The sequence below is a fragment of the Hibiscus syriacus genome, unplaced genomic scaffold, assembly GCF_006381635.1.
Source record: "Hibiscus syriacus cultivar Baekdansim isolate YM2019G1 unplaced genomic scaffold, ASM638163v2 tig00005465_pilon, whole genome shotgun sequence".
Lineage (NCBI taxonomy): Eukaryota > Viridiplantae > Streptophyta > Magnoliopsida > Malvales > Malvaceae > Hibiscus > Hibiscus syriacus.
This window is the reverse complement of record NW_024062059.1, coordinates 104,948-127,884: the sequence shown is the minus strand read 5'-3', so window position 1 is coordinate 127,884 and position 22,937 is coordinate 104,948. Positions and strand designations below refer to the sequence as shown.

The 22,937-nt window shown below is 34.3% G+C and overlaps 3 protein-coding genes across 3 annotated transcripts; 2 read left to right on the top strand and 1 right to left on the bottom strand.

Moving 5' to 3' along the window:
- Nucleotides 1–9,066: 9,066 nt before the first annotated feature.
- Nucleotides 9,067–12,028, top strand: LOC120199717 (glutathione S-transferase T1-like). Its single transcript, XM_039200736.1, has 7 exons — nt 9,067–9,212; nt 9,299–9,372; nt 9,515–9,575; nt 9,663–9,716; nt 10,105–10,184; nt 10,597–10,802; nt 11,681–12,028. Exons 1-7 carry the CDS (start codon nt 9,148–9,150, stop codon nt 11,891–11,893), a joined length of 753 nt encoding a protein of 250 aa, XP_039056667.1. The 5' UTR covers nt 9,067–9,147; the 3' UTR covers nt 11,894–12,028.
- Nucleotides 12,029–12,976: 948 nt separating this feature from the next.
- On the top strand, nt 12,977–15,058 carry LOC120199713 (probable glutathione peroxidase 8). Its single transcript, XM_039200731.1, has 6 exons — nt 12,977–13,108; nt 13,689–13,765; nt 13,944–14,005; nt 14,146–14,264; nt 14,491–14,658; nt 14,771–15,058. The coding sequence occupies exons 1-6, from the start codon at nt 13,055–13,057 to the stop codon at nt 14,795–14,797; spliced, it is 507 nt and encodes a 168-aa protein (XP_039056662.1). The 5' UTR covers nt 12,977–13,054; the 3' UTR covers nt 14,798–15,058.
- A 188-nt stretch (nt 15,059–15,246) lies between these two features.
- On the bottom strand, nt 15,247–17,343 carry LOC120199711 (AT-hook motif nuclear-localized protein 5-like). The gene is made up of 5 exons (XM_039200727.1): nt 16,799–17,343; nt 16,572–16,639; nt 16,146–16,277; nt 15,788–15,946; nt 15,247–15,697 (listed from the first exon to the last, which is right to left on the bottom strand). Exons 1-5 carry the CDS (start codon nt 17,211–17,213, stop codon nt 15,473–15,475), a joined length of 999 nt encoding a protein of 332 aa, XP_039056658.1. The 5' UTR covers nt 17,214–17,343; the 3' UTR covers nt 15,247–15,472.
- Nucleotides 17,344–22,937: the final 5,594 nt, after the last annotated feature.

Sequence of the window (22,937 nt, the reverse complement as noted above, 5' to 3'; positions counted from 1 at the left end):
AAACATGTACAGGAAGTGCCAAATTGACAGAAAGGATCTGTAAGGCTTTTGAAGCTTATGACAATGAGCCACCTTCGAGTGTCCAGAAGTATGTTCTTGATGAGTGCTGAAAATGGAATCTAGTATGGGTTGGAAAGAATAAAGTTACTCCACTTGAACCTGATGAGGTGGAAATGCTTCTAGGTTTCCTTAAAAATCATATACAAGGATCTGTATAGAAACATGTTTCCTAGTGATATTAATGTCTTGTTTCTTTTTGCTGGAATCAGTAATGCAAAGATCATCTTCTACTGTTTTGAAAACAGATGTGCAAGAACTGAATGGTGATTGGTTGGAGCAATTGATGAGTAGATTTGTCGAATTCGACCTTGTTGTCGGTAGCACCACTTGTAACAATCTTGATGTTCATGGCTTTAAGCTAGTGATGATTTGCCTACTTTGTATTCCATGTACTTAAAAGTATTAACATAAAGTGATATTCAGAAATCTTTAATTTATTTCAAAATTATGTTAATTCAATATAAAAGAATAAATTGAATTTCAAAAATAAATTGAATCTCAAATAAATTGAACTTGAAATAGATAGAATTGTATTCAAGTTCTGGCAAACATAATAATGATAAAAATTCAAATGTCTCAACAAATTATAAGCATATTTCTAAATTAATCACATTGACACAATTTAGAGTAATGATGTAAGCTTTTGTCTGGAAGATCTCAATGTTGTCAAAATGCTTGTAGATGTGAAGTTTCTTCCAAACTACCAAAATCTTAAGAGAATTCAATTGCCGGATGCAATATCAACCTGCCTTTGAGCCGCCTTTTCAGGTTTTCAACTCAATCCTTCCTTTGGTTACAAGATGCCCTTTGCGGGTTTTCACCTTGACCCTCTTTTTTTTTTTTTCTTTTTTTTTTCAAGCATAATATTTCTTGACAGAATCCGAGTTTATTGGATTTTTCAGAATTTTTCCATCCATTTCTGCCAAGATCAACGCTCCTCCGAAAAGGCCTTTTTCACAACGTATGGCCCTTCCCAATTAGGCATCCATTTCCCACGGAAATCCTTATGTATAGGCAAGATCTTTTTAATACTAGATCACCCTCTTGGAATTCTCTTGGATGTACTTTCTTATCATGAGACTTCATCATCCGTTTTGATACATCTGTCCATGGCAAATAGCTTTCATCTTTTCTCTTCAATAAGGTTCAATTGATCAAATCTAGCTTGGATCCATTCAGATTCATCTAATTTTATTTCTCTCAATATTCGGAGTGATGGAATCTTAACTTCAATTGGTAAGACTGCTTCCATCCCGTAGACTAAAGAAAACGGTGTTGCCCCAGTAGATGTTCGAACAGTAGTTCGGTATGCGTATAGAGCAAAAGGTAACTTCTCATGCCAATCTTTGTAAGTTTCAGTAGTCTTTGTAATGATTCTCTTGATGTTCTTATTTGCTGCTTCAACTGCCCCATTCATCTTTGGACGATATGCCACTGAATTTGCATGTTTGATCTTAAACTGTGCCAAAGTTCGGTCATCATTTTGTTGTTCAGGTTCAGAGCATTTCTGTAATGATCCTTTCTGGTAGGCCATAACGGCAAACTATCTCTTTCTTTATGAATTTGCAGACTGTGGACCTCTTAATTTGATGTATGAAGCAGCTTCAACCCATTTGGTAAAATAATCAATTGCCACAAGGATGAAACAATGTCCATTCGATGCTTTTAGTGTGATTGCTCCAATGACATCTATTCCCCACATAGAAAATGGCCAGGGTGCTGTCATTACATGTAGAGAGATGGGGGTACATGAATCTTGTCTGCATATATCTGGCATTTATGACATTTCCTTGCATAATCAATGCAATCTGTGTACATGGTAGCCCAATAGTATCCATATCTCATTATTTTTCTGGCCATGGAAAGACCATTTGCATGTGTTCCACATATTCCACTGTGTACTTCTTCAATGACGTTTCGAGCTTCGCTGGTATTTAAACATCTCAATAGCATTTGATCATTGCTTCTCTATACATAATCTCTCCATCAAGAAATATCCAGCAGCCATTCTTCTCAAGGTTCTTTTATCAATTTCTAATGCATTTGGTGGATAACTTTGATTTTTGATATATTGCGAATATCATGATACCATGGTTTACCATCTACCTCTTCTTCCACACTATAACAATGTGCAGGAATTTCATATACTTGCATCTTGATTGGCATCATATCAACTTTCTTAGTTGCTTGAAACATTGCAGCTAATGTAGCCAAAGCATCTGCCATTTGATTTTCTTCTCGAGGGAGATAATTGAAGGTAACTCTCTCAAATTCTTTCACTAATTCGAGTGTAAAATTTCGGTATTCCAATAATTTGGATCTTTTGTTTCCCATTCTCCTCGCAATTGATACACCACTAACGATGAATCTCCATATATATTGAGAAATTTGATTTTTCTTTCTATAGCTGCTTTCAATCCCATGACACAAGCTTCATATTCCGCCATGTTATTGGTGCAAAAGAACTCCAGTCTACTTGTAAAGGGATAATAAACATTTTCAGGAGAAATTAACACTGCCCCGATTCCTCGTCCCAAAGCATTAGATGCTCCGTCAAAGTAAGCTTCCAAGTTGCAAATGCATCATTGTTTTGACTTCTTCATTCATGGATATGCATAACAGATCTTCATCGGGAAAATTAAAGTTCAAAGGCTGATAATCATTTGATACACGACTGGCCAAAAAATCAGCTATGACACTTCCTTTTATCGCTTTTTGGTTGACATATACAATATCAAACTCAGATAATAACATCTGCCATCTAGCCATTCTGCCTGTCAAAGCTGGTGATTCCATTAAGAACTTTAAAGGATCAAGTTTGGATATCAACCAAGTAGTATGGTATAACATATATTGTCTGAGTCTTCGAGTAGCCCACACCAAAGCACAACATAATTTTTGTATTGGTGGATATCGAATTTCACAATCGGTAAATTTCTTGCTCAGATAATAAATAGCTTTTCTTTTCTTCCAGATTCATCATGCTGTCCTAGTACACATCCCATCGAATTTTCGAAGACCGTCAAGTAGAGAATTAATGGTCTATCAGGTATTGGTGATACTAAAATGGGGGCATTGGATAAATATTTCTTAATAATATCCAAAGTTTCTTGACATTCTTCATTCCAGACTTCAGGATTGTTCTTTCGAAGTAATTTGAACACTGGATCACATTTGTCAGTTAATTGAGAAATGAACCGAGATATATAATTTAATCTTCCCAAAAAGCCTCGAACTTCTTTTTTTGTATTGGGTGGTGGAAGATCTTGAATTGCTTTTACTTTATCTGGATCAATCAACTTTCCCAAATGCTTCGCAAATCTTGCATATCATTTCTTTTTAATGAAACTGGAGCATAACTGGCCAAGTCAGATACATAATCATCCTGCAGACTGTCTCCTTCTTGTCTTTGTAAATCTTCAGCCCACTGTCTTACTTCTGAGTTTAGAATTACTTGACTTGAACACTTTTTATCCATAGATGAAGGCTTTCCAATGAGACAATTAACACAAGGATCAATGTTTTTTATCCTGTATGATGCAATGTAAACAGAAAAATAAAGAACACACAAAAAAGAAAATAAATTAGTTTACATAATAAAGAAATTTTACATAAATATTCTTTATTTAAACATGCTTTTCTGAATTTAAATAATTTAAATAAACATGTAATTTAAACAATAAATAAATTAACAGAAAAGACAGAATTCATTTCTCCTGTGTACATCTATTTTGGACAAAATTTTGGCATGACTTCTGATTGGAAGAGTTTCTAAGGTTTTTTTATAGCAGGGTTTCAGATCTAGAAGTAAAGGTACCCGAATTGTCCATGTTAGTGCCTCCTTAGGCTGCTAACCCTCAATCCTAGTCCATTACAGACTAAAGTGGATCGAGTTCAATTCGAGGGGATACATTTCTCTATGCCGGACACGGAGAATAAATTCTCACGAAAACATAGAGTATATGAACCCCGAAAGTTACTTGCTAGTCTGACACGGAGAATAAATTCTCACGAAGACGTCGCTTTCACTCCCACTTAAAAGGGACAACTCAATTATAGAGCTTTATGTTATGCAATGCAAGTTGTGTGTGAGGAGAAATTTCAAACCTTTGACATAAAAATAAATACTGAAATAAAATACTTGTAAATAAAACATATAAATATTATAAAATAATAAATAAATAAAAAAATTTGAAAGAAAGAATTAAAAATTAAATATATAAATTTTAATTTTGACTAATAGAGACAATTTATAATTGATTTTTAAAAGTTTGACCAGATCCCCAGCGGAGTCGCCAAGCTGTCGTAACCGGTTTTCGTCCGGGCACGAATATATTTAAATTTGGCGGGAAATGATGTGAATAGATGGTTTTGAAAATAATTTGGGAGTCGCCATCGGCCTTTTGGGTCAGGTAGTCGAATACCTAAAAAATATTTTTTAAAAGAGTTTTTAAAAAAAACATCAATTAAAAATTAAACTGATCTGCGTTTATAACCAAAATTCGTTCTTTTTAATAATAACAAGGATTCGTGGTCGGTTACGTTTAGGGAAGGATTAGCACCCCTACAACGCCCAAATTGGTACTTTTTAATTATAAATTGTCTATATCATTTAAATTTTAAAAATTCAAAAATATTTAATTTATAATTCTATTATTTTCAAAATTATATTTATTTAAAAATATCCGAAAAGAACTTCTAGGTGCCTTAAGACAGCTCTTTTCTTGATATTGATAAATATTAATTTAAATAATATTGTTTATTTTTTAATTTTTTAAAATATCAGAATAGGACATCCAATTGTATTAAGACTGTCCTTTTCTTTGATAAAAATAAATATTTAAAATTATTATTTATTATATATTTATGAATATATAAAAATATTTAACCATATAAATAAAAATATTACTAAAACAATGTATTTTAAGCAGTAAAATTAAAACATATAAAATAATAACTAATTATAATAAAAATAAAATTAAATCTAATTCCTAATTAATTAAATATTTTATTTTTTTATTTAATAATTTAGTGACCAAAACAAAATTATCTAAAATTCAAATTTTATAATAAAATTAATTAAAAATATGAACTAGGGAAAAAATTTTATTTATTAAATTAAGGGATTAAATCTGTCATTTATCCTAAATATATTATTTTAATAAAAGGGACTAAAATGAATAAAATTAAAATTCGAAGACTAAATTAAAATTATTACAAATTCAGTTTAGTGACCAAAATGTAAAATTTACAAATACGAAGGACTGCGGCCGGGGTTTAACTATTTCGTAATTACGCGAATAGCCCTTTCCAAAACGGCGTCGTTCGGGAAGGGCTATTTAAGCCTAAAATCAGCTGGCCCGAAGGGCCAGCCTCATTTCTCCTCTCTTCCCTTTCTCTCTCTTTTCTGAGAGAAAGAAATTCTCTCGCTTCTCTCTAGAAAAGAGAGAAGCTCTCCGGCCGGCCGCCGTTAGCCACCGTCAATACCACCGCCGGCCGCCATATCCGGTGGCCGGAAATTACAAATCCCACCCCAAATTAAAGCCTGGTTTTCCCTAAAGCTAGATCCGTAGGTTTTTTAGCCTAAAATACTACTGAAATGCGTAGATCTAAAGTTTATACCTTCGACCTTTGACTTTCCGATGGCTCCAAAAAGGTTCTGATGACCAACGGTTCCCTCGGTAAGTTTTTTCCTTCCTTTTTCCTTTTGTTTTTGCTCTGTTGTTGTAGACTGGGATCGTTGGTAGTTGTTATTTTCTCTGTTTTTTTTTCTCTGTTTCTGTCCCTGGGTTTTTTTTTTCGCAGGTGGGTGGTGGCTTTTATAGCCACCACCGGTGTTCGTCTCGGACCTGTCCGAAGAGGGGGCCTCGGTGAGTCACCGGACTACCAGTGGTGACTCACCCCGTAGCCTTGCATGGACGGCTGGTATATGATCTTCTGGAGTCTTCGGTTGGGACGTGGCAGCGGCGGAGGCGGCGAGGGCTGTCGGCAGCCGCGTGGAAGCTGGAGCGGCGCCGCGTGGCCCTAGGGTATCAAACCCTAGGGTTTCCTTCTGGCATCATCTGGACCGTTGGATCTTATCAGATCCAACGGCTGTGAGCTGAGGCGGCTGATCAAATTAGGGTTAGGAAACCCTAACTGGAAACCCAAATATTTAGGGTTTCTGGTTGGATTTGGACCGGTTTTAGTTGGTTTGTAACTGGGCCGGTTTAATTGTAATTGGTTTGTATTTATATGTATTTAATATATTTAATAATAAGTAAAAATAATAATAATAATAATAAAAATAATAATATAATAATATTAATAATGATAATAATATATAATAATAATAATAATAATAATAATAATATGGATAAAAAATAGTATCTTCAACCTTCATTTTCTAAATGAATTCCACAGCACTTGAAGATCTACACTACCATAAAGCACTAGTTTCTTAAGCCTCTTATCCGAACAATTGAATTCCTAATCGGTTGGGTGAAACGGAAACAAATCAAACGGTTTCATAAGCTACTATCGGGATCAAAGCAACATCCGATTAACAAATTCAAATGTAAATACCGATCTCCCATCGCCGACTAGCCAGACTAAAATGATGCAGAACTGTGGATGCGAACACTTGGGTTTTAGAAATGAAAAGCACCAAGAAGGAAGAAAAAGATTAAAAACCAAAAACAAAACATTAACGACTTACAAAATATAACTTTGTCAAGGTTGGTGAATTCAATTCGACTTGAAAAATTTTCAAGTTCAAATCGAGTTGTAAAATATAACTCAAATAACTTAAAATTTTTAGTAATTAGTATATTGATTTTTAAGTTTGAGTTAAGTACTTCTACTTTGTATGATAGATGTACATTACATATAAAAAAATACAAAAAAATATATATTGAATATGATTATAAAATATTATTTAAATTAAAATCAAATAATATCTTAATATTATAAATAATTACAATTAAATTTAAATAAAAACTTAAAAGCTCAACTCACTCAAAAAAATATTCAAGTCAACTGTTAATTATAAAATAAAATTCATCAATTTAAATAATTCAAAGTTTTTTTTATTGGACTTCACTTGATGGAATGCTGTTGAAAGCTGATACGAGAACGCCACTGAGATTAGAGAGAGTGTCGATGTAATATCAAGGGTCAATACGACGACGCCTTTCCCGAAGTCTCTGCTTTTTCCCACGTGAAGGGAATGTAAAGGGTAAATTTCATCACAAGTCACTATATTATTAATATATTTACAACTGGATCATTATATTTCAGTAAATTATAATCAAATCGTTAAATTAATAGATTGTAACAATCAATTATTTTATCGTTAAATATCAAATGATTCCATGATGTATTATATTCGATTAATGGAAAATTCACATCACATACATAATTTTTATATGTAAATTATATCATAGGTCATTTTATTATTAATAACTTATAATTGAACCATCGTATCTTTAAAAGTTATAATCAAGTTATTAGCTCTATTTTTGACGTTGTTTTATGGTGGACTAGTGAACTTCAAGGTGATGTTTGTTTTCACTGTACAAGCTCTTCAAACCACTTATGTCTACGTCACGCAGACATTAGGCTTCGCAGACTCTTTGTTTTTTAGAAGACATAAGCTCTTCAAACGTCTGCACGAGCTCTTCTTGGTGCAGACATGATTTTATGTCTTCAAAGGTCTTCAAATCTCTTCAAGAACAATTATAAAATATAGTTATTTATTAAAATAATTTTAAATAATTTAATAAGGTTATTTAGTTTAAAATAATTTATTTTAAAATAATTTATTATAAAACATGGATTGATTTATTTTAAAATAATTTATTTTAAATAATTTATTAGTATGGATTGATTTATTTTAAAATATGGATTGATTTATTTTAAATAATTTATTAGTATGAATTGCTTTATTTTAAATAATTTATTAGTATGAATTGATTTATTTTAAAATATTGATTGATTTATTATTGTAGTTTTATAGATTGATTTATTTTAAATAATTTATTAGTATGGATTGATTTATTTTAAAATATGGATTGATTTATTTTTGTAGTTGTATGAATTGATTTATTTTAAATAATTTATTAGTATGGATTGATTTATTTTAAATAATTTATTAGTATGGATTGATTTATTTTAAAATATGGATTGATTTATTATTGTAGTTGTATGGATTGATTTATTTTAAATAATTTATTAGTATGGATTGATTTATTTTAAAATATGGATTGATTTATTTTAAATAATTTATTATTGTAGATGTATGGATTATTTAAATTTCAGTATTATAAAACTAAAAATTTTTAAATCTCAGTATTGCAAAACTCTTTTAAGTTTAAAAAATCAGTTTATTTATATTTCAGTTCATTTTAGCAGTCTGCAAACATTAAAAAACAAACAGTCTTCTTCTTGAAGACTGCAGACTTTTGGTCCACCTCTTCTGCTGCAGATGACTGCAGATGTGGTCCGCAGACTGCAGATCTTTTACCTATGCAAAAACAAACACCACCGAAGTTTCATAGTAAGTTTCATCTTGATTTATCATTCAATTTATAAAATTATATTATAAAAAATATCTTTCAAAAGTCATGAAATCATATCAGATCTTTTAAGCTTCTTGAATTCAATCTTTTAAGCTTCTTGAATTCAATCTTTTGATCTACCCTTAGATAATCTCCGTTTTTTATTTGTTCTTTCTCTCACTAATGACAACTATATCATTCATATCATCGATTGAAACATCAATTTTCGAATAATACAAATAACTTTGACCACCACCATGTGTAACAAAAAATTAGTAGTACTTTTTTTTACGAAGAATATTAATATCCATTTTAGATTTAAAGTTCTATTGACATGATTGTCACAGTCAATTAATTAAGGGACTCAATTGCATTATATATATACATGGTAACCTGATTATGATGTTACCAATAATAGAGTGAGTTGTGATATCAAATCAAAATGCAAACTTGTTATCCATAGTCAATCCCCGATGTGGTGAAAGGAGAAACAGAAGCGTAAACATAGGCAGAAACCCAAAACAGAGAGCAATACCGAAAGGGGGGGAAAATGACGCTCAAAGTCTACGCAGATCGAATGTCTCAGCCATCTCGCGCTGTTATCATCTTCTGCAAGTAAATTTCAGTTCTTTCACTTGATTTCAACTATTATCTGGGTTTTATCTCTTTTAAATGTTCTTTTTTTATTATTATTAAAAAAGGATGAACGGTATAGACTATGAGGAGATCAAAGTTCATATCTCAAAGGGTCAGCATTTAACTTCTGAATTCGAAGGTATTCTTTCATTTGTTATTAATATACGATTCGAATTATGATCAATTAAATTAGTGTTATGAAAATATTTTATAAATTACGCTCTTATAGGAAAGTAGATATAATAACATGTTCAATTTTTATTCCTCTGGTTTTGTTGCAGAAATAAATCCCATGAAACGACTACCAGCCATCACTGATGGAAGATTTAAGTTGTTTGAGAGGTATCTGAAGAGTACTTCACTGACCCCCTGCTTTTCCCCCTTAATTTCAAAGGTTTCCTACAAATTTACTTTATATATATTTTGCAGCCATGCCATTCTGATCTACCTTGCTTGCGCATTCCCCGGAGTTGCAGACCATTGGTAAGTACAGTTGCTTTCTCTTTCGGCTTACATTCAATACTACATAATGTTTTGGACAATATACAGGGTATGGATAGTGATAGTGCCTGTTGATATTCAATTTCTTCCGTGCTTATTTGTTGGAGTTCCTTGCCGAGTTCTTTATGCTATTATACATCACTTTTTTCATATGGATAGTTGAATAGCTTAGGAGGTATGTTCATGGTTTTGTTATATGGGTCTTGTGACATTACCAACTTACTTGCTGGTATCTATGCACTCTATTTTACAGTTTTACCTGGACTTGAGATGTTCAAATCAAAGTGTTATCAATATATTTCTGTAGATTTCATATTTGGTTTGAATCTGCAACCCAAGTTGTTAACAAATTTTCTTGTCCTGTTTTAAGGTATCCAGCTGATGTTTCAACGAGAAGTAGGATACATTCGGTGTTGGACTGGCATCACTCCAACTTACGCCGTGGTGCAGGTGTATAATTAACCCTGAAAAGAATCAAACTGTTTAAATGATTGGTGAATAGTTATTGATGATGTAGGATAATATTCTTAACAGTCTTATTTTATGATGTGTTGTTGGCCCTTGTGGGTTGATGCTATTACAGTAACATGTTCTCTGGGTAGGCTTTTGAAGCATCAAATTTGTGCACTTATTTTCCTATTACATTATTGGACTATAAGAGATGCTAAATTTTCTTTCATTCTTTGTTTTGGCACCTCTCACATCACTTAATGATTGTGCTCGATTGTGTATGTAGACTCAAACTCGCTTTATCTTAGTGGTTTTGTCACCCCTTGTCACATATTCTTGGCTATCAGGTTATGCATATAAATGCCCCCTTCCTTGGGTTAGATATGACTTTTGAACTTGATTCTCTTTTCAGCCCCATATGTTTTCAATACTACAATAGCACCTGTACTCGGCCGTCCATTGAATCCCCAAGCAGCTGCTGAAGCTGAACCGATTCTGTCTTCATCTCTTTCAAAGTTAGAGTCCTTTTGGCTCAAGGAAAATGGACGTTTTCTGCTAGGTGGAAACCAGCCATCCATAGCTGATCTTAGCCTTGTTTGCGAAATAATGCAACTCGAGGTACATTTTTGTGACTTGATGTTTTTGTCCACATTTATATTCTTTGTTGCTGCATGCTCTGGTGAAATATAATATTCTAAGATACAGGTTCAGGTTTGCCTCCTATAGATTACCTCTTTCCTTACGGTCCTGCACACCGTTCATCATCGTAATCAGCTCAACTATAGGAGCAACTGAGCCTTTCTCGAGTACATGCAATTATTTCTTGGATCTTACATGCACATTTTAGGACCATATCCTTTATAAGCATCATAAAATATGTTCCTTTTTGGCATGTATTTTTTAGGATCATTTCCTTTATAAGCTCATAAATAGTCTTTTCTGTAATCTTTAGTTATCATCAGTTTCTTGTTCTATCTTCATCTTCTCTCGCTGACATGCCAAAGCAAAACCACTTATACAAGGAAAGAGAAAGGTCAAATCTGGCATAGTTTATCCAAGCCAGTTCTCCCGAGTCGTCGTTCTTTTCTTGCAACCATCAAGATTAGGTTTTATTACATGAAAAAATATACACAAATCTGCAAAATTTGACAGTTATATTGATGATCGGTCGTACTTAATTACTATATAGAAATGGCTAAGAGGTCAACTTTTGTTACACAGACTTGTCTCTTCATTTCAGTTGAATAGGTTATCGTACGTCTTCTTGTTCTTTTGACGGAGCTCAAAACCAGATTCCGGGACTTAACTTCCTGCTCAAAACCAACCTGTACTGTATTACTTGCATTGCTTCGGCTTCCCCAAACATACACAGCTTACCTTCGATTGCTAATATCAGAATATTTGTTCCATCGTGGCTTGCAGATCTATGCATGTACTGAGAAAATGAAATTTATTTGGAAAGACATTGAAATCTGATAAAAGTGTCTTGGATGCAGGTTTTGGACGAGAAGGACCGTGCGAGGATTTTGGGTCCGCACAAGAAAGTCCAGCAGTGGATCGAGAACACAAGAAATGCTACGAGTCCTCACTTCGATGAAGTGCATAAAGTCCTCATGAAAGCCAAGGAAAAACTACAAAACCAGCGGTTAAAGGCAGCGAAAAACGAAGGTGGATCCGACATGAAAAAGGCATTGCCTTCAAGAATGTGAGTGAAAACCGTGTACTGTATTACAAAGTATTGATCACCGGATCTTCTGCTGTTTAATCTTTCCCCTACTCTTTACAGACGCTGCAATAATGGATGTTAAGCAACTATTAGCTTGTATGAGTACTGACTTTTTTTTATCTATGGTCAACAATGAATACAGTACTTGATAACCATTGTGCAGAACAAATGCCAGACTGAAAAGATTCAAAGACGCATTGAATTGAACCGAATGAATTCTAAAACTGGGTTTTGTTTGATCTGTTTTCAGGGTAAATACATCCATGTCCCTTTACAATCATGTATTTTTTTTTTTGGATTAATACACTTTTAGGTGCCTAAATTATATCTCAATTTGACTTTTGGTGCCTAGAGAATTTTTTGTTAAAAATAGGTGTCTGATATTTTTTCCGTTACACTTTTAGGTGTCATTCGTTAGAAGAAATCGTTATGTGACACGTGTCATGTTTATATTTCTTTTTGATTTTTTAAAATAAAATATTTTTTAATTTTAAAAAAAATTGACGTGACACTAATCACTTAACGGTTTCTTTTAACGGTAGGTACCTAAAAATATAACGGAGAAAATATTAAACATTTATTTTTAACAAAAAAAATTAGACATCAAAAATCAATTTAAAGTAGAATTTAGGGCTAAAAGTGTATCAATCATTTTTTAAAAAATAATAACAATTTAATTCTTTAATTAAAATATTATAACAAATATATTATTTTATGTTAAATTTTGAAACATGCGTAACTGCTACAGTAATAATTTATGTTTCTACAAAATATATATTATTAATTTAATTTTAATTTAAAATAATCTAATAAAAATATATTAGAAATTTTCATTAATTTATTTTTTGATATGTTAAACCAAATTAACCTATTGAATCAAAATAATAATTATATTTTATTATAAAGTAGCAGTAAATTATTATTATAATCATTTCTGTTGGGTATAAATTTATAATAATGAAGGTGAAATAAGAATTAAAATGAAAGAGAAATTAAAGAACAAAAAAGTTAGGATTTGTAAATTATTAATTTAGCTAACTAAACAGCATGCTTCATGGTGACGAGTGGGAATCTAGACTTGTTTCCTTTTTTTTTCTCGCCTCTCTTTCCAACTTTTCCTCTGGATCAAAACAAGCATTACTCAATGGCGACTCAAACAAGAGAAAACCCAGAATCCATCTATGATTTTACTGTCAAGGTTGGTCTCTTGTTTCTTCCTTTAATCCCTTTATGTACACTGTTCATACTCTTCAATTACCCTTCTGTGTGGTTCTTTACTTTTTCAGTTCCAGGAAAGATAAGCCAAAGAAAGAAACCAAGGCAAATTAGAAGCTAGCTATGATTTTTAGTTGTTTAAACTGATCGTTTCGTATTATAGATAGCGATTGGGCAAATTCTGATAGTTTCTCGATTCCTTTTCAATAAACTTTGGGTTACCTTTTCGTTGAGGTTGTTCATTTATTGTTGAACGGCGGTAGAAAGGGGTAAACACGAACTATGTATATTGGCAGCTAAATTAACTGGATAGAAGATGCTTGCCTGAGATATCAGTCGAGAAATCATGCTTTTTTTTTTGTATGAAAAGTAATGCCACAGACAGGAACTTTCTCAGTTTCTTAATTCTTCCAAGAAGGATTCTTAATGATTTTTTAATTTGTTGAGATTCTATTTAGCATAAGATGGAAAATAAGGTAGTGAAATCAAATGGTAGTATTCTGCTTTGAATTGCAGACCAATCAAATGGTTGTAATTGGTATCCTTTTGCCTCAATTTGACAGGATGCCAACGGAAATGATGTGGATCTCAGTATTTACAAAGGAAAAGTGCTATTGATTGTTAATGTTGCTTCCAAATGGTATGTTCTTTCTATCTCTCTGATCAATACTGGATTATGTTATATTTGCAGCAGAGCCAATTGATGATGGTTTATAACCTAAAAATTTTCAGTCCTTTGAGCCAAAATCCTTGTTCTTTCGTTCTTGGACCAAGTAGGTTTCTTTTTTATGATCCTCTCTTCGGTTATTATGTGGCAGCGGAATGACAAACTCGAACTACACAGAACTGAATCAATTATATGAGAAATATAAAGGACAAGGTTTGCATTTTGAGCCTTGGGAGTTTCCCCCCGTACTTTCCGTATTGCCATCATTAGGAATAAATTACAAATCCCGCTTCGAAAGATATATGATATTGCGATGTTAACACAGACTCAAATCTGCATTTGTTTTGTAAAAGGCTTGGAGATTCTGGCTTTTCCATGCAATCAATTTGGAGAGGAGGAACCAGGATCAAATGATGAGATTTCGGAATTTGTTTGCACCCGCTTTAGATCGGAATTTCCCATCTTTGACAAGGTAGCCAGATCAATGTTGTGCTTGCTTTACTGTTGAAGTTAGTAAAACTTGGTTATTTTTTACACAATCATTGGTTACTATATAGGTTTTTTTTACCGGATGATCTATACCTCGATTGGCATAGTTTATGGTCTATGATAACATGCTTGCATGAAGAACCCTGCTTATGAACCATATGCATAATGTGCAAAATTCTTGAGGCACTTACTTGCTGTTTTGGTATTAGATTGAAGTAAATGGCGATAATGCTTCTCCACTGTACAAGTACTTAAAGTTAGGGAAATGGGGAATTTTTGGAGACAACATCCAATGGAACTTTGCCAAGTTCTTGGTCGGTAAGGAGGGCCAAGTTGTTCATCGTTATTACCCGACCACTTCCCCACTAAGTCTTGAGGTGAAACCTTCACTTTGCTCCCCCCCCCCAAAACAAATTCTCGTGCATAAGAGTCCAATTTTGGCATTTTATATCGAGGTATTGTTACATAAAGTGAATTTTGGTACTGCAGTATGATATAAAGAAGCTACTGCAATGATAAGTGAAAAAGAGGGAAGATGACAAGCTGCCTGATTATTGCTGAGAGATGAAGGGTAGACGACCAACCGATCGAAGTGTAAGCATAAAGTACTTATTCTCGTAGTGAGCGTTTATTCCAGGTTTGTAAAATTTGTATTGCAGAATTCCATGTTAGAACCATGTCTAACAAGACCAAATTCAGCATGTATATTAGTGTTATATATTGGGATCTTCTCGAGTTTGTTCTTGCATTATATGCAACTTTGTTTTTGTTGATTAATCATCTTGTTGTAATACAAATAGTTACAATTCGAGTTTCCATTCTTATTTCCTGCACTGCTTTCATTCACTTAAAAAGATTAACAAAGGCCCATAGTATCATTTGGATTTCTTGTTTTCTTTATCATGTCTTTCAGCCAGGACACGGCTTCATTGCTGTGTGCTGACGGTTCACTTGTTTTCCATATTTTGTTCATCTAAACTTGAAATGCTGCGTAAGGCAGATAATAATGGTTGGATTTCACAGTTGAACAAACAATGAACCCCTTAGCCCTATCTCCACCCAAAGATGGAGAAACAACTGACTTCGTTACAATCTAAGTTAGCAGAAACCTATTTCTCCTATAGGGCAAATTGGGAAGATTTTTAAACTTTTCATCTCAGATTCTGTAGATGTACAACATGAATGTAGTGATCATCCTCGCATCAGGTCAATATCTCCGGGAGGGTTTCTCAGACCGACAGGCCGTGAACCAGGCCAAGCACTTGTAGGAGGGGGAGTGAAATGTTGAGTCGAAGGTGCACTTGTTGGCATAGTTGTTTCGTTGCAGAATTGAGGCATGGAATCCTTTCCTTTCGGACTAGCCAGTTGTTTGTTCTTAGTTTTAGATCCCCCATAAACAAAACTGCACACCACCAGCTACAGCAAGTGTATATAATACCTCAGAATCATACGCATAGAGTCATGCCATAGCCCTCTAGATAGTGGAATTTGGAGAAATATGGATACCTGAACAGGGCTTGATGCAATCAATGTTGCAACCCCACCACCTATGACATGACCATCAGGGGTAGAAAGAGAAGCACTTATGCCTCCTGTTCGACTGCGAGGTCCGCCATCCTCGGGAAGCAAGTACAACCCAGACAAACATAATATCTTGAAATGGCCCTAACAAAAGTTAAAACAGATCAAATAAGTTCCCACCAAACTAAACATAACATGGCAGTTTCATTGGCAGAAAGCCTGTATCGACTCGGGGAAAAACACAAACAAACTGATACATAATCAGGCTACCATACTATGATTTTGCAAAAGTAGAAAAAGGCATTTATGCATAAGTAGAAAAACCAGTGTAAAGTGCCACAACCTCATATGTCATCGTAGGAGTTGAAGATGCAGGTTGACGTAGAGTTACAGAGGAAACTGTACCGCTGCCTGATAAAATGCAGACAGCTCTTGGCCTTTGTTGTGAAAAGAACACCATTTTCTCTACAACATCCTGTAAAAGAACATAAAATTTGCACATTCCATATCAAAATAAAGTTCTACATGATTAGGAAATTGCTGATTCTATTTGCAACTATATCATGTAACAAAACACAGTAATGCTAATTCGGAACGGATAATGCAACCCATGTCCCTTCTATACCAATTCATAAGCTTAAGTGTGTGTGGGCGTGTGAATATCTACTGTGCGTTTTGTCGGATTAGCGTATTTAACTGCAAAAGATATGTGTCCAAGATCAATTCAATTTTTATTGTATGTTGGATGAACTGAAAAGATGTGGCTTACTTCTCCAATTCCAACAGTAAAGACATGAGGAGCAAAGGCCTGCCCGGCTGAACTGTTCATCCATTCGCCTATCATAAACAACAGAACAGTTAAATACTGAAAGCAAGTAGCATATATTCACAACACAGCTAGTTTATAAAAGCATATCTATTTCTGCTGAGAACTAAACTCTAGCCATATGTTAGCTAATTTCCAATTCAAACACCAAAATGCAACAAAACACTAACCTAGAGCTGCTAATTGCTGCTTCCTTCCAGTCCCAGTAGGACGTCCTTTCTTTCTTTTGTGGCCAGAACCATCTGCTCCTGATGAAGACTTAGGCTTAGAAGGCAAAGGCAAAAGCCCCAGGGAAACCTGGCCATCAGGAGCATATCTCCGGGGCCTCCCTCTCTTTTTCTTAACCGGCTCTCCCGGTGGCACCCCAGAGGGCAACCCCATGTCAATACCATGAGGAAAGCTGTCATTTTTAGGCTCCCTTGTAACTGTTGATCCAATGTCCGACTGAAGCTGAACCTGGGGGTTAGATGGGGTCCTGAAACTTGGTTGAGAATAAAATGCAGATAAACTAGGCCCATTAACTCCTCTATGAATATAATAATGAGATGACCCGCCTGATAATGCCTTGGTTTCTCTCCCATCCATGCATTTACTACTGAATTAATCACAGTTTAAGAAGAGAAAGACTTGGGACCAAAACTTTGGGTTTATTTAAAGACTTTTTTAGCCCCAAAATTAAACCGATTCAAACTTGCAAGAAAAAGGTAGTGGTTTTGAGAAAATGGTTTTACCATGGCTTCCAACTAAAACAACTTGAGAATTTGAAATCTCTGCTTCATAGGAATCTCCTTTTTAACCCCAAGAATCTTCAGTTGAAAAAAGTTAACTCTTGAGCAAGCTAAAAAGAAGAAGAAGGATGCTGAGTTTGAAATCTGAAAAGCTCAAAAACCCAAACAAAGTAGAAGCTTTTAAGAAATTGTAGCACTCAGGACCATGAATTCATCAAGAAAAACAAAACCCTAGGTTTTCAAATCTAGGGTTCTGAAAGAGAAGCCAGAAATGCAAGAAAAAGAAGAAGGAAGAGAGGGTAAATAAAAGACAAAGGAGTGAAAATGATTTGAAAAAGGATGAGCTTTTGAACTCAGAAAATGCATCAAGTAGAAGCCTTCTCTTTTTTTCTTTAAACTAAAACTGAAAACAAAAATTATTGGGGGAACTCTTTACTGTTCAGTAAAGAGTCAAGTGGGGTTATTAGTATTCTGACTAAAGACTATTTTTAGGAAGAGTTCGAGTGATGGTCCTGGGAGGGGAGGGGAGGGGAGGGGAGGGGAGGGGAGGGGAGGGTAAGTGACCCACAAAAAGTACCCAAAAAAACCAATTACAGTGTGTTTGTCTTTACAAATTCCCATTTCTCTTACAGCTGTATTCATTTTGTTTTGAATTATTTCATTTTTTCACTGTTTGAATGAGTGTATCTATACAGTACAGTTTTAGTCTTTATTATTCTGATTAAGAACTGAGCCAATGAGCCAGGAAGACTGGGAATTTGAGAAATTATTTTATCGATCCGGCTCATTTTATCATCCATAATTTCAATGAATAACGGTAATAGATTTTAAAATAATTTTTAAATAACCACCCATCTTTTATTTATATGTATGAAATATGTGAAGATTTATCTTGAAAAATAATGTAGACAAATGTTATTGGTTGAAACTATAGATGACGTGATGAGCCGAATAATTTCTCTAAACAATCTAAACAATGACTCAATGCAGGATAATTTTGTAATAATTTTTAAAAAGAGTAAATTATAAATTTGATAACTGAATTTTCATGAAATTTTTATTTTACTTACTGTACTTTTAAAATTTTCAATTTGCTTGAACTTTATACATTGAACATTTTTTGTCGTTCTGTCATTGTATTACTAACAGCTCGTTGACGTAGCTTATTTTAACATTAAAATTCAGTCACATAAGATTTCTATTTAATAAAATAAAAATTATATTAATTGGGCAAAAAAAACTTAACCCCAAATCCTACCACCAAACCCTAACCTCAAATTTACACCAAAAACATATACCAAACCCTAACGCAATCTACAAATTAATCAAGCAACCATAAAAATTCACAAGCAACTCCATTGAAATTATCAATGACATCTTTCTCCGCTCTTTCAAAAATTCAAATTCTAAATAAGATAAACTATACCCTCAAGAACACTAGCATAGCTTCCACAACAAACATTGAGGATGAAATAGAGTGAAATCCATCATCCTTTGACACTTAACAAAGGATGAAAAAAATCATGAGCATTCAGAACCTCCATTAATTAATCCATGAATGGTGTGGGTCAATCAAATAGTGGGTTAATCCTGGGAAATTACACAAATAGATAAAAAAACACATTTCATTATTTACATTATTTAAAAGAATAAGCACCAGAAACAAAGGATAATGTTACGAATTAGGGGTGAATTTTGGGGATTTCAGAAGAGAATTAGAAAAGGATTCAGAAGAAACTTGTCATTCATTCATTCAGCATGATTCCATAGAATCAGGTACAATATTATATATGCACAAGTACCTTACAGCTGGCATGTACTATAAATCTAACAAAGATAACAAATTGATATGCTGACTCATGCAGGCTGATTCCATAAAGGATAATACTGGAGCCCAATCATCCTGGCCCGTTATTTCTATCAGGTAACCCCTTTACTTCATCCACTTTAGCCCCAATAGTAACTTCTTCATTTTTACTTCCAATTCTCCCAATTTCACTCTTCTTCCCGTTCCAAATTCCCAAATTCTCTGCAATCCCTAATTGATTCAATTTCATTCCCAAATCTCCCTTTTTCAACCCTAACTCAGTTTCCATCATGACAATACCCCCTCCACCAGAGGATCCTTGTCCCCAAGGATCAAAATCAGGGAACTGAGCCTTTAACACCGTATAATCTTCCCATGTCACCTCAGCTGGTCCCATATTCGTCCATTGAATCAATAATTGGGTAACTGCTCGATTTTGGCGTTTAATCATCCTTTTATTCAAGACTATTGCTGGGTAAACTGATATGGAACACGGGATGTAATTTAGAATCGGACGATAACTGTAATCTGTAAGCAACCTTACCAATTCTTTGCTGAATTTTGTAGGGACCAAAGTATCTGGCAGCAAGTTTCAGATTTTTTCGCAGAGCAAGTGATGTCTGTCGATAAGGCTGAAGTTTCAGGTAAACAGTGCGATTACGATCTGTTATCTGTTTCATATGATTGCTGGCTTTTAGTAGTTGTTCTCGTAGCAATGTATTTAACTGAACACGCTGCTGCATCATGTCCTGAACTGCCCCTACCTTAGACTCGTCTGACCAACTTAAGGTAGGAGGTTTATATCCATATAGTGCCTCAAATGGAGTCATTCTCAAAGCAGTGTGGTAATTAGTATTGTACCACCACTCTGCTTGAGCTAAGAACTTTGACCATGATGATGGTTTAAGCAAACACATACATCTAAGGTATTGTTCTAAGCATTGATTGAGTCGTTCAGTCTGTCCATCCGTTTCAGGATGATAAGCAGTGCTAAAGAATGTAGTCGTTCCCAATTGTTTCAATAACTCCTGCCAAAATAGACTGGTGAAAATTTTGTCTCTATCTGAGATAGCAACCTTAGGGGGACCATGTAATTTGTAAACTTGGTCTAAGTATAATCTGGCAACTTCTACCACTGTAAATGGGTGAGATAAGGGTAAGAAGTGAGCATACTTTGTAAACTTATCAATCACCACTAGGATGCATGTGTGTTTCATAGAAGCTGGTAAACCTTCAATAAAATCCATGGTAATGACTTCCCAAACATTGTTTGGGACTGGAATAGGCTGTAACAACCCTGGTTTAGCAATGTGTTCAATTTTCGTCCGTTGACAAACTTCACATTCTTGCACATGCTGTTGTATCATAGTTTTCATTTTAGGCCAGAAAAAATAGGACTTGATTCTTTGATATGTAGCTTGAATGCCGGAATGTCCTCCTAGTGCTGAATCATGCAAAGCCCGAATAATCTTTTCTCTTAGATCCCCTTTGCTGCCCACATATACTTTATCTTTAAAATACAGAACCCCTTGAACCAACTTCCAGTCTTCTATAGCATCTGATTGAAGAACCAAAATAGGTAGTTTCTTATGTGCAATTTCATCCTCCTCATAACTCTGTTGAATGTCCTGAATCCAAGTAGGAGTAATAACTGTTATGCCCATTGTAAAAATTCTCCAGAATCTGCTTGTTGTCTAGAAAGAGCATCTGCCACTTTATTATGCTTGCCTTTTCTATACTGGATTGTATAATCCAGCCCCAACAACTTAGTAAGTCCCTTTTTCTGAATTACTGTCGTTAGTTTCTGCTCCAGTAAATGTTTGAGGGGCTCATGATCTGTCTTGATAACAAATGATCCACTTTCTAAATAGTGTCTCCAGTGGGAAACTGCCATTAAAATGGCTAGATATTCCTTTTCATAGATTGATAGATCTGCATGTTTTGGTCCAAGAGCCTTACTGAGATAAGCTATAGGCCTTCCATCCTGAGATAGTACTGCTCCAATGCCTTTTGAGCTAGCATCTGTTTCCAAAAAAAATTTATGCTCAAAATTAGGTAAAGCCAGCACTAGTGCTTTACACATAACTTGTTTCAGTTTCTCAAATGCTACCATTGCTTCCTGAGTCCAATAAAAGCCCTCTTTCTTGAGCATATTAGTCAAAGGTTTGCTCAGTTCGCCATATCCTTTAATGAACTTTCTGTAGTAACCTGTTAAACCTAAGAACCCTCTCAGAGCTTTCAAATTCTTAGGTAAAGGCCAATTCTGCATAGCTCCAATCTTAGCAGGATCAATAGCCACTCCCTGTGCTGAAATCACATGCCCCAAATACTCTACTTGTTGTTGACCAAAAAAACATTTGCTCCTTTTAGCATATAACTTGTTTACCAGCAGAATCCTTAAAACAATTCTTAAATGCTGTTCATGTTCTGTTAAGCTAGAGCTGTAAACTAAAATATCATCAAAAACACTAGAACAAATTTTCTTAAATATTCCCCAAATAAATCATTCATCAGTGCTTGAAAAGTAGATGGGGCATTAGTAAGCCCAAAGGGCATTACCTTAAACTCATAATGTCCTTGGTGAGTTCTGAAAGCAGTCTTGTGAATGTCTTCTTCCTTGATTCTGATTTGCCAATATCCAGACCTTAGATCAATTTTCGAGAAGAATGCAGCTCCATTAAGTTCATCTAGTAAATCCTCCACTATAGGAATAGGGAATTTATTTTTTATGGTAGCAGAATTAAGCTGTCTGTAATCTACACAGAATCTCCAAGTTCCATCCTTCTTCTTGATTAACAGGCAAGGAGAAGCAAAAGGGCTTTGACTAACTTGAATGATAGAAGCTGTTAGCATTTCAGCAATCTGTTTCTCTACTTCAGTCTTATGGGAGTGTGTAAATCTGTAGGGCCTTAGATTTACTGGCTGTATATCTTGTTTTAGGACAATAGCATGATCATGTTTCCTTCTTGGAGGCATTCCCTTAGGTTCTTCAAAAATTTCCTGAAATTCTTCTAGTAAATTCTGAAGTGTTGTAGGAGTTTTACTTTCAGTAACTTCTGCACTCAACCAAAAAATTTCCCCACTCAATTCAGTATCATTTTCTGCTAATTTCTGAAATTTCTCCCCTGTGATAGCTCTGAGTAGGGGTAATTTCTGAGTTCCCTTAATAACAACAGTTTTTCCTTCTTTCACAAAACTGATAGTTCTGGACTTAAAGTCCATCAAAGTGGGACTGAATTCCTCCATAGACTAGAGGGGTTCGTGAGCTCCGAGATACAGAACCCTCAGCCGCACCACGATGTCTACCATAGAGTAGAGAGTGCAGTATAAGAGTATTCTCACTATTGCATATTTTCCTTGATAGCTTGAGCATTTAATGAACATTATTAATATGGTTTAGTTGTTAGTGTGACACTAGGTTAGTAAGTTCAGCGTTTGGAATTTGTTTTTTTACGCATGTTAGTAGAAAGAGCAGTTGATGAGTTTTTTGTTCATCCGAGATTCATACCGAGATTCAGAGCAGAATACGTCTCGAGTTAATTCTTTAAAGGGTATGTATATTTGTAGATCCCCTTTTTGTATATTCGAGTCGTAACTCCATTTTAAAAGTTGGCCTGTATATTTTGATTTATTTATTTTAGAAGCTATTAATGTAAAGTATTTTATATAACTGTGGTTGATTTATTGTATCTTGAGTATTTTCAAGTAATCGTTTTAATTAAGAAAATTAAAGAAATATTTTGGTTAGCCACCCCGTTGGTTCTTTGTGGCATT

Excerpts from the sequence above, each read along its gene's own strand:
- LOC120199717 (XM_039200736.1), top strand. The coding sequence starts at position 9,148 with ATGACGCTCAAAGTCTACGCAGATCGAATGTCTCAGCCATCTCGCGCT. Across the intron at positions 9,373-9,514 it reads TTTAACTTCTGAATTCGAAG|AAATAAATCCCATGAAACGA; the intron begins GTATTCTTTCAT and ends GTTTTGTTGCAG. Across the intron at positions 9,576-9,662 it reads AGATTTAAGTTGTTTGAGAG|CCATGCCATTCTGATCTACC; the intron begins GTATCTGAAGAG and ends TATATTTTGCAG.
- LOC120199713 (XM_039200731.1), top strand. The coding sequence starts at position 13,055 with ATGGCGACTCAAACAAGAGAAAACCCAGAATCCATCTATGATTTTACT. Across the intron at positions 13,109-13,688 it reads TCTATGATTTTACTGTCAAG|GATGCCAACGGAAATGATGT; the intron begins GTTGGTCTCTTG and ends TCAATTTGACAG. Across the intron at positions 14,006-14,145 it reads TGAGAAATATAAAGGACAAG|GCTTGGAGATTCTGGCTTTT; the intron begins GTTTGCATTTTG and ends GTTTTGTAAAAG.
- LOC120199711 (XM_039200727.1), bottom strand. The coding sequence starts at position 17,213 with ATGGATGGGAGAGAAACCAAGGCATTATCAGGCGGGTCATCTCATTAT. Across the intron at positions 16,278-16,571 it reads TTACTGTTGGAATTGGAGAA|GATGTTGTAGAGAAAATGGT; the intron begins GTAAGCCACATC and ends GTTCTTTTACAG. Across the intron at positions 15,698-15,787 it reads TTGCATCAAGCCCTGTTCAG|CTGGTGGTGTGCAGTTTTGT; the intron begins GTATCCATATTT and ends CACTTGCTGTAG.